This window comes from Myotis yumanensis, unplaced genomic scaffold, assembly GCF_028538775.1.
Source record: "Myotis yumanensis isolate MYYU_CA2020_CCGP unplaced genomic scaffold, mMyoYum1.0.hap1 SCAF_2, whole genome shotgun sequence".
Classification (NCBI taxonomy): domain Eukaryota; kingdom Metazoa; phylum Chordata; class Mammalia; order Chiroptera; family Vespertilionidae; genus Myotis; species Myotis yumanensis.
The window spans coordinates 28,760,606-28,774,336 of record NW_027223753.1 but is presented as its reverse complement, the minus strand read 5'-3'; the positions used below and the strand labels follow the sequence as shown (position 1 = coordinate 28,774,336).

The window sequence follows — 13,731 nt, the reverse complement described above, 5'->3', positions numbered from 1 at the left end:
CCAGGTTCCTGCTCTGTTTCATGGCATGATGGAGTATGAGCTTTAGGGTCAGACACAGAAGGATCAGATCCCACTGCTGCCCTTTTACTAGCTATGACCTTGGACAAGTTGCTTAACCTGCCTGCGCTTTAGCTTCTTCATCAGTTAAGTGGAGAGAAGAGTACCATTGTACTAGGATGTGGTCAGAATTAAATAAGATAACTATTAAATGGGAGATATCATGTGGCCAGGGGACCCAAGAATACCTCAACCCTCTACTGAGCCAGCCCAGCCCTTCCTGGGCAAGTCCCAGGCCTGACTTCAGAGCCTCCCAAAGCCAAATGAGACTGCCAGGGAAGGGCTGGGGAGGAACCTGCATGCCGGTGCTGGGGACTGGCTCCAGGCAGAGCCGAGTGTGTCTGCCTGTTCTCCTGCGCCCTCTCCTTTTCTCAGGGAGAAAGGAAAGCCAGCAGCCCAGCCAGCCTGTGCCCAGAGCTCCCTCTCCCCTCCTCCACCTCCACCCTACCCGGAAACCATTTCATGGGAACTTAAGTGATCCTCTAACGTTAGCCTCCCTCTTCTCTCCACAGATAATCTAATCAAAGCCATCTTGTCAGTCACCAAAGAGTACCGCCTGACCCCTGCCTTGGACAGGTGAGCTACTCACTGCCCGGCCTCCTGCCCCTCAGCTGCCCAGCTGGCCTTTCCTGGACATGAGCAGATTCTCCGACGTATCCACATGTGCACACACAGTACACACGCTGGGGTGGGGGAGCAGAGAAGTGGAGCCGTCTAGCTGGGCTTGCACCCATGGGCTGTAAGCACTTGGCAAGACATCTCACTCCTCAGACAGCAGAGGTCTGAGGGTAAAAACCGAAGACACTGGGCTGGGATGTGCCCGCCATTGGGACTGCGGAGCTAGGTGGTAGGTACAGCTAAAAGGGCCAAGGCTTACACCCAGGAGGCAGTAATACCTCTGAAGCCATCAGAACCCAGATAGAAGGACCCCCAGGGTCAGGGGCTGGAGAGAAAAGTGAGTAGGGTTCCCTGGTGGCTTTATGGGAGCACGGGGGCTTCTGGATTGAATATAAGCCCAGCCCCAAGTTCTGGAGCCTCCAGTCCCTTTCTCTGTCCTTGCTTTTCTGGCTTAGCCCTCAAGCTCAGCTCACTTCCCTCTCCTGAAAGCTGCCTAAACCCCACTAACTCTTGGGTAATCTTTGACCCAGAGTGCCATCTTACCGGAGCCTCCTTTCTCACCTACACGGCATTAGTGTCCGAGCCCTTTCCACACCCATGTTTTCCTGGAGAAGTGTCAGGGACTAGGGTTGTCTGAGAGTTTCCAGGTGGCCCAGCTCCCTGCAGTTCGGTTCTGGCCTCTTCTCAGAAATACTGCCAGAAGCCCATTCGTTTTCTCCTTCTATCCCAGCCTGTGCCTGGTCAGGGGCATGGGGTCAAGGGCCAAAAGGGTAGGGGAGAAGGATACCTGGTGGACAGCTCTCCAGAGGTCTCTGCCTTTCTCCCTCAGCCTCAGCTGCCGCCGCTGCATCATCGTAGGCAACGGAGGTGTCCTTGCCAACAAGTCTCTGGGGTCACGAATTGATGACTATGACATTGTGGTCAGGTAAACTCCCCAAAGCAGTGCCTCGGGCACCTGCATGTCCTGGCCCAGACCCTGGTGCCTGCGCCCATTGAGAATTGTCTGGCCAGTTGGGCTGGAGGTCAGCAGAAGCCTGAAGAAGCGTCCTGGGTTGGAGGATTTTGGATCAGAAAGCTAGATGGCCCCCGGTGACTTGGGCTCCCCATTCTCTGAACCTGGGGTATTCTGGGGTCGGAGTGCTTCCCCAAACATAGACCACAGACCACATGCAGTGAGCCCAAGGCTCTGACTGGGGCTGCTCTCTGTAGACTGAACTCAGCACCAGTGAAAGGCTTTGAGAAGGACGTGGGCAGCAAGACTACACTGCGCATCACCTACCCCGAGGGCGCCATGCAGCGACCTGAGCAATATGAACGCGATTCTCTCTTCGTCCTCGCTGGCTTCAAGTGGCAGGACTTCAAGTGGTTGAAGTACATCGTCTACAAAGAGAGAGTGGTGAGCTCCCTGTACACCAGCTCCTTCCCTGCTCTTCTTGCCCTGGCCTTGCCCAGCTTCCAGGTCAGTCCCTTCCTCCGAACCCAGCAGAGAGCAAAGAGGAACCTTTCAAAAGAAGCATTAATGACCCAGAGTTGAAAGACATTCAGACTCAACCAAGGGTGGCTGCCCCAGGCTTCTGGAGATGATATGCCTGGTATCTGCTCCCTGCCTCTCGGTACCCCAGGCTGTGGGGCAGTGGTTCTCAACCTTCCTGATGCCGCGACCCTTTAATACAGTTCCTCATGTTGTGGTGACCCCCAACCATAAAATTATTTTCGTTGCTACTTCATAACTGTAATTCTGCTACTGTTATGAATCGTAAGGTAAATATCTGATATGCTATATGTGTTTTCTGATGGTCGCGACCCACAGGTTGAGAACCGCTGCTAGGGCCTTTCTCAGCTTTCTCTAGCCACACCCCCAACCCAGCTCCCAGGTCCCTCCCCAACAGCCCCTGCAGGCCTTCTCTGCTTTAGATCCTCTGGTAAGGAAAGCTATTATGTGATAAGCTCTAGCGTTACTCCTAATCTTCATATTCTCCTGCCCTGACCTTATAGCTGCCTCCCCAAGTCCCTCTTACTCGCTGTGAGGTCTCTCTGACTCTGGTCAAATGGGTCCACCCTCATTCCCAGCCAAAGGAGGAAGGCCTATTTGGACCCTGGGGCCATTATGCAGGGACAGCAGAGCCCTCAACTTGAGAGTGCTAATTCCCAAACTCATGTATAATGGTCTCTCTCTACTTTGTACTTTCACCACTGACCTGCAGTTCAGTTCCCAACTTGCCACTGAGTCTGGTTCCACTCTGGGAATAATCAGATTCTATAGTCATATTCCAGGCAGGCAAGGGTCAGAGCCTGTTTCTTCAGGGAGCTTATGTGGCCAAGTAGGCTCAGACTGCTCCTTAGTGGACCACACACCGAGTCCCCTCCTGAGTCCTCTATATCTCAGCTCTGGGCCTATAGGGACACCTGCCAACTTGTGCAGGCCCATTCCCCCTCTCCCCTCAACCAGCTGTCACCAGCCACCCCAGGGGAGGGGCACTGCAGAGCTCAGCCCATTCGTCTTCCGATACCCATGCCTCCTACCAGAGAGAATGGTGACAGACGGCCTCTGCCTTCAGTGAGAAACTAATTCTTTCTGGACGTTTAGAGGAGAATTGGGCGGCGGGAACAGCTTAACCTGCCTATGGAGGTTTCAGTGCACTTTGGTTTAACTCCACAGCCCTTTTCCAGGCAAGGCCAAGTACAGGCAGTGTCAAGTAGGTAGCAAGCGAGGGAGAAGACAGAAGTCAGGTCCAGAAATTCAGGTAGGTGGGACAGTGGGGAAGGGGAACCCACCTCAGAGCCGGGCTGAAGGAGGCAGCCAGGCCCTGCTGGTCCAGCTTGGCTCCCGAAGGGGAGGAAAGGGTTTGGCTTCAGCCAGCCCTAGCTGCAAGCAGGCCCACCCACTGCCACGCAAACCAGGTGGAGAGGGGGCCGAGCGAGCACTTCTCTGGTTTTAGGACCCTCGTGTCCTCAGAGCCCTTCTCGTTGTCCTGAAGGCAATAGAATTGGGTTCACGGGTAGGTCTCTTAAGGGAGAAATGGGAGCAAATTGGGTCTGCTGTGGGGAACCCTAGGGAGCCTGGAGGCTGCTTTCTCACTCTGGCCTTCTGACCGTCGGCCCACCCCCTCTTGGCACATCCTTTCCTCTGCCCATCGACACCTGTCAGAGGAGCTCCCTGAGGGCAGGACCCTGGTCCCATTTGCTTTTTTTACCCTCGGTGCCCAGCCACCATAAATGATCTGGAATTGGCTCAAATACCAGGTCTTGCCTCCTGCTAGGATAGGACGGGCAGCAGGTGGGCCAGGGCCAGCCAGGTGGGTGTTTATCATATGTTCCTTCCAAGATCAGTTAATTCAACTTTCTTAAAATTCATCCAAGGGAGTGAGGAAAGAAAGAAGAAAAGGAGGGAAGCCAACTAGAGTCAGGAAACTCACTGTACTCAGGCCCTCAGGGGCCGGTGGCAGGGCTCACTTTTCCCAGGAAGACTCTGAGGAGCTCGCGCCTAGCCTGGCCTCGGCGGCAGGACCATCAAAGGCACTGGAGCAGTTGGGATGAAGACGTGTGGCTGTGCGCAGGCACACGCTCACCCGTGCTGATGTCTGTGCCCTGTCCTGTGCAGGCCATGCCCAGGGATCTGGGGCCGGACTTGTGTCAGTGAGAACTCCTTGCAGGCTTGGTGGGGTGAGTGGGAAGGAGAGAGAAGAGGCAGGAGGGACCCTCTGAAGTTCCGTGAGTTTTCCCAGGCTCTAATGTCAACGATAATGTGGGTCTTGAGATGAGCTGGCAGAGGGAAGCCAATGATGCCCAGGGCCTCATCAGTCCCAGCACTAGAGCGGACCTGCCTCGGCCCTCCTGGCTACGCAGGAAGCCTCTTCTTCGGACCCTTTCCCGCCCCAAGCCCGGGGCTAAGGCCTTCCGAGGACCTCCCTGCTCTTCACTTCTCCGGGCTCCAAGCCCCACGTAAACCTGGGAGAGGCTGCTTCCCCAGGCCCCTCCCATCTGGTGCCCAGCCACAGGCTTGTCCTGCTCCTGCAGCCACCGGAGAGCTCTCTACACCTGTCTGGAGCCTCACCTGCAGAATTCTGGCAGGAGGCAGCTCTGTGTTCAGGAGCCAAGGCCAGGCTGGGCAGGGCGAGAACAGGTATTAGGCCTCAGTCATGGCTGCTACCTGCCGCTTGCTATGTGAGCAGTTGCTCGTTGTGTATAATTTTTCTGGTACCCAGGAGTCCTGAAGACTAAACCCACAAAACAGCCTGTGTTAGGACTGGCCATACTTACTTCATCCATATGGGACCTCTACTCGTCACTATTTGTGGTCATTTGGTTCCCTGTTCACTGAACAGTAGCACTGAAAACGCCACAAATAAGTTACCCAGGGCCTTTTATTTATTTATTTAATTTATTTATTTTTATTGATTTTTTACAGAGAGGAAGGGAGAGGGATAGAGAGTTAGAAACATCGATGAGAGAGAAACATTGATCAGCTGCCTCCTGCACACCCCTTACTGGGGATGTGCCCGCAACCAAGGTACATGCCCTTGACTGGAATCGAACCTGGGACCCTTCAGGCCGCAGGCCGACGCTCTATCCACTGAGCCAAACCGGTTAGGGCATACCCAGGGCCTTTTATCTCCCAGATCCCAGGAGCCTGAACAAGCCAGCAAGCAGGGGGAGGAGTTCCCAGTAGGTCATGTGTACTCAGAGCACCAGTGGACTTTTGACGGGGGAAGCTGAGGTTGGCAGGGAGGGTGTAGGTATTTGAAGGTGTAGGTATATGTAAGTCCATGGTGAGAGGGGGCAGCCTCCAGCTCTTGTGAAATTCTCCGAAGTACACCTGGCTCCATCTTGCACACACTCACTGGTTGACCAGGTATCATTGAGCTGCTCTCTAGGAAGACACAAAGATGAATTAAACACGGTCTTTGACCCATAGTCACTTACAGTCTGAGAGGAGAGACAGTCCTGAAACTAGAGATATAATGCAGTGTGGGGGGTGCTGTGGCCTGTGCATCCTCCTCCTGATGTTTGATGAAGGCTAGAGACTCCCTCCCCCTTTACGTCCCAAGGCCTGTAGAGAACAGGACACGTGAGAGGCAGGGCTTGCCATGCAGTCAGTCAGGCTCCATTCCTCCAACCTCTGCTCCCCCACCACCCTTCCCAGGATGCCTGGGCTTCAGAGGCCCCCCGGGAGCTGCCTTCCCAATCCCCTTGGCTGTCTCCTCTTCCTCCATTTCCCTCCTCGTCCTCATTCCTGAACTGGGAGACTGACCTCACTGCTGAGGGGCCTCTGGCTGGTGATCAGTTCAGGGTGGTTAGAGACCTGGGCTGGGTTGGTATGGGAGTGGTTCCAGCCCAGCAGGGAGAGGGGAGGGGATGAGGGTTGGGGTTGGCCTCTGGATAGTCTTGAGCCCCTGAATTTGAGAGAGACAAAATGGTTTAAGAGGGAAAGGCAATTATGGAATTATATAGACTTAGCTTGAAATTTGAACATTGTCACTTAGCTGGGTTACCTTAGGCAAATGACTTAGGCCCCTTAGATTTAGTCCCGTCTGTGAAATATGAGTGGTACTGCCCATCGTTCAGAGTTTTAAAAATTAAACCAGGTGAAAGATAGAAGTACCTAGCACAGCCCTGCCGGCGTGGCTCTGTGGTTGAGTGTCGACCTATGAACCAGGAAGTCACAGTTTGGTCCCAGTCAGGGCACATGCCCAGGTTGCAGGATCAATCCCCAGTGTGGGGTATGTGGGAGGCAGCCAATGAATGATTCTCTCACATCATTGATGTTTCTTTCTCTCCCTCTCCCATCCTCTCTGAAATCAATAAACTTTTTTTTTTAAAGTACCTAGCACAGTGCTTGAGACAGAAAGTGCTATCTGTGGCAAGTATTAATGCTATTTGTTACTTTGTTATTGGTGGTGTTGCTGTTAGGAAAGTCCTATTGCACTAGGGAGTGAAACATTTGTCTGTCTAGGCCAGTGATGGCGAACCTTTTGAGCTCAGTGTGTCAGCATTTTGAAAAACCCTAACTTAACTCTGGTGCCGTGTCACATAAAGAAATTTTTTTATATTTGCAACCATAGTAAAACAAAGATTTATATTTTTGATATTTATTTTATATATTTAAATGCCATTTAACAAAGAAAAATCAACCAAAAAAATGAGTTCGCGTGTCATAGGTTCGCCATCACTGGTCTAGGCTGTAGAGCCTGACCTGGGAAATGACCTAAAAGTAGAGGTCAGAGGCCAGGCCTAGAGGAGGGAGAAACTCGGACCTCCTGGGAAAGGCAGGGTGTGCTAACAGTCTGGGAAATCTACAGGCAGAGAGGGCCACCAGGTCCCCGTAATAGGCGGCCTATTGGCCCAGGCCCAGGGTGGGGATTGAATGTCCATCTTCACCTACGTGTATATTCTGACCCAAGCCTGAGAGGGATACAGAGCCTTGGGATGGGCTCTGCCCAGAAGGAGCTCAGCATTCACACTCCCTCACTTAGGGCAGGGGTCCTCAAACTTTTTAAACAGGGGGCCAGTTCACTGTCCCTCAGACCGTTGGAAGGCCGGACTATAGTTTAAAAAAAAACTATGAACAAATTCCTGCCGAAACCGGTTTGGCTCAGTGGATGGAGCGTCGGCCTGCGGACTGAGGGGTCCCAGGTTCGATTCCGGTCAAGGGCATGTACCTGGGTTGGGGGCACATCCCCAGTGGGGATGTGCAGGAGGCGGCTGATCGATGTTTCTCTCTCATCGATGTTTCTGACTCTCTGTCTCTCTCCCTTTCTCTCTGTAGAGAATCAATAAAATATATTAAAAAAAAAAAAAAAAACAAATTCCTATGCACACTGCACATATCTTATTTTGAAGTAAAAAAACAAAACGGGAACAAGTACAATATTTGTATTTGCATGTGGCCCGCGGGCCGTCGTTTGAGGACCCTGGCTTAGGGGCACTCAGTGCAGGGCACGTGAAAAGGGTGATGAGGCTGGGACACACCACAGCCTCTACTGCTTGATGAGGGTTCTGCTGGGGGACCAGCATCCATGGTCTCCACCCACCACAGTCTCCTTCCCAAACCTCTGAGACAAGCTCTCCTGGGATTCCATTTCCTTTGCAGCCGCCTCCAGTGGATACTGCTCTTTATGCGTACCTCTTATCCCCATCTTTATTCCCCGTTACCACACCCTAACCATTGCTCCTTCACCCTTAGATAAAAAATGCTTAGGAGCCCTAACCAGTTTGGCTCAGTGGATAGAGCGTCAGCCTGCAGACTGAAGGGTCCCAGGTTCGATTCCGGTCAAGAGCATGTACCTTGGCTGCGGGCACATCCCCAGTAGGGGGTGTACAGGAGGCAGCTCATCAATGTTTCTTGCTCATCAATGTTTCTAACTCCCTATCCCTCTCCCTTCCTCTCTGTAAAAAATCAATAAAATATTTTTTTTTAAAAAATGATCGGGAATTGGGCTCATGTCAGTACCACCCTCTGCTCCTCTTCGTCACTCTCATCTATGACCTCTTGGTTACTCTATTTCATAATCATCAGCAGTCATCTCCTCTTCCTCCTCTTCCTGTCTCTCTCCCTCCTCTTCATCCTCCTCATCCTCTTCCTCCTCTGTCCATCATCCTCATAGCTGTCATTTATTAAACTCTTCAGTTTACTACCCTTTGAATTCCTTCATCCCATTCTCATAGTGATCTTATTAGATGGATACTGTTATTATCCCCATTTGTGGGTGTTAGGAAACTGATGCACAGAGAGGATGAGTTACATGCTCAAGAGCACAAAACTAGTTGAGTGATAGAGCTAAATTCAGACTCAGCTCTGACAGTCCCAGGGCTCTTCCTAAGAAATCCATCTGATCACATCACCCTCCTGCTTAGAATCCTCCATTGATTGGCTCCTACCTGCCATGGCCTCGTGCTAGAGCAGCGTTGTGGACTAAAGCTGTCCCACTTTAACCACCGCACTATAACACCTCTCATTTATTCATTGATTCAGTCATTCAGCAAGTCCAGGTCTATCACCATAATCACGTGGAGCCCCATGCTTCCAATACTGTCTTTCTCACTTGACCACTTTCTCTTCGTATCACTTCTCGTCCAGCCATTCCAGTACCAGGGAGTTACCATGGAGGGAGAAACTATAGCTGAGATGGCAGCGCTTGCTGGTATTACCTCACTAGCATCTTGCTGCTGCAACCACTCCTGTGTCCTGTCCCTGGTAGTTCTCAGAACCTACTCTCACCATCTTCAGTTCTGCTATACCTCCATCCCTATTTTAAGCAGACATCTCACATCGAGCCTGCAGAGAAAATAAAGGTCATCACCAGTCAAGACCTCAACTTCCCAGCCTTCAATCCACAAACTTACCTGCATCCCCAACCACCCCTACGTACCTCCTCCACCATCCTTTCTCTGCCTCCCCCGTTCAAAGCCAGTGGTCTCCTGTGCTCTGGGTGCCTCTCCTCCCACCTTCTCCGGAGCTGTCTTATCTTGTTTATCTCTTTTGTCACCTGTCTACTGGATCCTCCTCTCACATCTATAAATCTGTCCAAGTCTCTCTCTCTCCTTCTCTTTAGCTTGTGTTCACCCTCTCTCCTTCCCTTCTCTTTCAGGTTTCTAGAGAGAGGCATCACCTGTCCATGATGCATCTCCATGTTTCCATGTTCTTTCCTTCTATTTCTCAACCCTTTCCAGCCTAGCTTCCAAGCCTCTCCACTAGCAGTGACCTTCTGGTTCTAAATCCAGTGGACTCAGTCTCTGTCTTCCTTTAAAGCAAGGGTGGGGAAACTTTTTTCTGCCAAGGGGCATTTGGATATTTATAACATCATTTACAGGCCATGCAAAGTCATCAGCTTAAAAATGAGCCTGCTGTATTTGGTCAAACATTTCATTAACTCACCCCTAATGCCATGGCAGGGCCAGACCAAGTGATTTCACCAGCCTATACGGCCCGCGGGCCAGATGTTCCCCACCCCTGCTTCAAAGGAACAACTTGTGAGCAAATATTCAGTGCGCATTTACTGTGTACAGTGCTTCGTTCTAGGGATGGTCGTTGACTCTTAAAAGCTCATGGTCAAAATCTGGGAAGCATGCTCACTTCCTCTGATTCTCTGTAACAGTCCTTACTCTCTATTATACCTGAGGGTTTACTTACCTGTTAACTCTTACAAGACCCTGGAGGGCAGTAACTGTCCTGTTTATCTCTGTAAGTCCATCACCTCCATAGTTGACATATATAAATCAATAAGTAAACATGGAAACTGGAGCCCAGAGTAAGCAGTAACTCCTGGCAAAGTTAAGATTCCAGCCCAAATCTTCTGCCTCTCGGTGAGGTCTCTCTGCTCTTTCGTTGCCCTGGGAGATCATTCTTTTAGATTCAGAATCTTCCTTGTGTCCTTTTGCTCTCTGCTTTGCCTCTCCCAGGCATCTCTTTCCCCTTAGCCATGTTTGATCTCCTTTCTGCGGTTCCAAGATCATTGTCCTTGATAACGAAGTGAAAACTAAACAGTCCCTGGCACTCTGCCTCTTTCAACTTGTCTGTCAGCATCACAAAACCGGCCCCAAGCCGGCTCTTTTTGTTCATTGCGTTTTCCAAATATAGCTTTGGAAAAGGTTTTGACCCTCCTCATGGTGTACATCAAAATAAATTCCAAATGGACTAAAAAGTAAGACATACAAATACAACCAAAGGAAATTTTGAAGAAAGTAAAATAGAAATTGAATCCCTGGAGGGAAAAGAATTTGTAAGGGACAGTAATGCTAGGAGAAATCAGGTGTATGAAATATAAAAATACATGAAACTATAAACTAAATTAGCAACAACAAAAAAGAATGAATACCACCAAGATGCTTAAAAGTCTAGTAAATGTGACAGACATGGTTATTATTGGGAACGTTGACAAGAAAACCATTAGGACCCTGGCAGATAACGGGCAGGAGACTGAACAGATCACACAGAAGTAAATAAAACTAGTGAACAACAGAAATATGTTTAACTTTCCTCACAGCCAGAGAAATTCATGTGAAGGCAACAGGATGCCATTTATCACCCACCACATCTTTAAAGAATGTGTTTAAATTGTAATGCGTGATCTTGGCAAGAGTGCAGTGACAGATGCGCTCAAAGGCTACCGGTCAGGGTGTAAATGGGGTCAAGCTTTTTGGAAAGGAAATGATAACTTGGTACCAAGAGCCATCACCCAAAGGAAGGAAAAATCTGCATGCAAAGATTTTTTAAAATACTTTTATTAATGTCAGAGAGGAAGGGAAAGGAAGAGAGAAATAGAAACGTCAATGATGAGAGGGAATTATTGATTGGCTGCCTCCTGCACGCCTCCCACTGGGGACCAAGCCCACAACCCAGGCATATGCCCTTGACCGGAATTGAACTCAGGACCCCTGTGTCTGCAGGCCAATGCTCTATCCACTGAGCCAAACCGGCCAGGGCGCAAAGGTTTTTATTATAGTGTTATTTGTAAATGGCCAAACCCAGATGTAACCTAAGGAGTTTATTATGCAAATTATGGTTCTGTCTGCTGTATTGTAGAGCAGCGTCCAGGGGTCTACAGAGAGTGTGGGCACTGGGAGCAGCCATCACTGCCATTCTGGCCCTTGTCCTTGGGTGCAGGTAAAGGTGGGGAAACAGCACTGGACTCAGTATTTTTTCAATACGTTTTTATTGATTTTTACTTATAGATTTTTGATTTTTTTTTTTAATCCTCACCCAAGGATATTTTTCCCATTGGTTTTTAGAGAGAGTGGAAGAGAGAGGGAAAGACAGAAATATTGATGGGAGAGAAACACATCGATTGGTTGCTTCCTACATGCACCCCAACCAGGGAAGGAGACTGCAACCGAGGTATGTGCCCTTGACCAGAATGGAACCCAGGACCCTTTGGTCCACAGGCTGACGCTCTATCCACTGAGCCAAACCGGCTGGGGCTGGAATCAGTATTGAAAACAGACACCAGTCTCTTGCTCTGCCTCAGCCCACATCTTTGAGGTTCATTTTCTCCTGCTGTACAATGGGGAGAGTAAACGCTTCCCTGAGTGGCTCCCCATTGCAACACGGTAAGGAGTGAGTGCGATCGTGCACGAGACGGTGCTCATCTGCAGATGACGATCACCTTCAGAGACGTGAGATTCAGCAAGGCAAGCGCTGCCTGCCCACTGGGCGGAATGCCCAGCCACAGGGCCCAGGGGTGAGCGTGGAAATGAGATCAGCAGCACCTGGCACAGAGTAGCACATGCCACCCCGCTCCAGAGGTGCAGGCACCCACTTTTGGGCTCCAGGACACTTATGTAAGCCCTGATCCCTATCAGGCTGCTTGCCCCAGTTTCTTGTAGTGGTTGGCCAGATGATGATGAAGTTTCAGGCACAGAGAACAGCTTTGGCAATAAGTGGTAGATTTAGTGAATTAGAAATAATTGAGTATAACTGCTGTGTAGCATGGCTGCAGTGCTGCCCTTAGACCTGGGCAATGAGGGCGCCTGGCTCTCCACCACACTCTCTGCCATGGAGTGAAGAGGAATGTGCAGGGTCAACAGGGAAATGGCCACTCCAGGCCCGCCCTCCCTTGCTAGACTATTACCAGGTTCTAGAGACCTCAGAATTTCTTGCCCTCACAGCCAGTACCAAGTTCATTTCCATCCTCCTGAGGGCAGAATGCATCTCCCTCAGCCCAAGGAAGGCTGTTTGCAGAGGCTGTGAGTAGCACTTGGATGTGCAGGCTGGGCAGTCCACACACACATGCACAATACTTGTCATGTGTGGGCTGGGACCAAGAGGGGGAACAGAAGGGAGGCAGGCTGGGCCTCGCTCTCCATACACCACCATGGTCCAGCACGGATCTCTTAGAGGCAGAATTCTGAATTCAAACCTGGCCTTCCAGGTCGTTTTTCAAGGGAGGATAGAATATGTTTCATTTAACAGTTTGATGCCTTGATTTGTGACTTTCAAATATTTAGAATCTAAAATGTAGACGTGTGATACATGGACTTATATTTGTCATTTTGCCCCTGGCTGCACAAATATTAAGGATGAGCCTACATGGATGTGGGAGTGAGGGCTGGAGATGAGGCTGGGTAGGCAAGGAACAGACAGTGAAGGTTCCTACAAGCCAAAGTCACATCAGTGAGCTTGGACTTTATCTTGAGGACCAATGATAGCAGAAGCTAAGGAGCTAACTTAGTGCCAAACATACTATGTGCCTGACTTCTAATTGTCATAGCACACACACACACTGCGGGGTACAAATTAACTAGTCTTATTTCCTGCATTTTGTAGATGAGGATAATGAGACTTAGGAAGGGTCAAGAACTTGCCAAGGGACACAGAATTAGCAGTTAGGACCTCAGGGTTCAAAAATAATTACTGGGGCAGCCTGATCTGCAGGCAGAGGTGGGCTGACAGCGAGCATGATGGTGGGAAGGGTACAGTGTGGGATGGGTCCACCAGAAGCCATAGCCACAGATGGGTATTTGCTTGGTTCCTGGGGACGAAGGGAAAGGGAAAGGTCAAAGGAGAATGAGGACTCCAGTCTGAGTTGTTAGGGGGGAAATGGTGGCTAGCTCCCTCATAGGAAATAGGTTTCTTAATGAAACAAGCCTATTGGGCCTTCGTTTCTTTAGGAGAAGACTGGACAAGACATTCTTAAAGGTCTCTTTTTATATTATTGCAATCCATGTTTTGAGGGTTGTTCATTGTTTACAATATTATCCTATATAATAAAAGGCTAATATGCAAATCGAACGACGGAACAACCGGTTGCTATGACTCGCACTGACCACCAGGGGGCAGATGCTCAACACAGGAGCTACCCCCTGGTGGTCAGTGTGCTCCCACAGGTGGTCAGAAGCCAGGCTCATGACTGGCGAGTGCAGCGGCACTGGCAGGAGCCTCTCCTGCCTCCGTGGCAGTGCTAAGCCATCAGTCGGACATCCCCTGAGGGCTCCCAGACTGCGAGAGGGCGCAGCCTGGGCTGAGGGACCACACACACACACACGCACAAATTTCGTGCACTGGGCCTCTAGTAGCATATATTTGTACAAAAAGTAAGTGGCTTATATGTAACAAGCACT

The 13,731-nt window shown here is 50.3% G+C and overlaps 1 protein-coding gene across 2 annotated transcripts in view; it reads left to right on the top strand.

Annotated features, from left to right (window-relative positions):
* Positions 1 to 13,731, top strand: part of ST3GAL3 (ST3 beta-galactoside alpha-2,3-sialyltransferase 3) — a 175,381-nt gene that overhangs the window by 149,317 nt on the left and 12,333 nt on the right. For both annotated transcript variants that reach the window (XM_070404942.1, XM_070404941.1), the window contains 3 exons: positions 570 to 633; positions 1,505 to 1,600; positions 1,885 to 2,071. In XM_070404942.1, the coding sequence (XP_070261043.1) occupies positions 570 to 633; positions 1,505 to 1,600; positions 1,885 to 2,071 (347 nt within the window). The remainder of the gene's footprint in view (positions 1 to 569; positions 634 to 1,504; positions 1,601 to 1,884; positions 2,072 to 13,731) is intronic.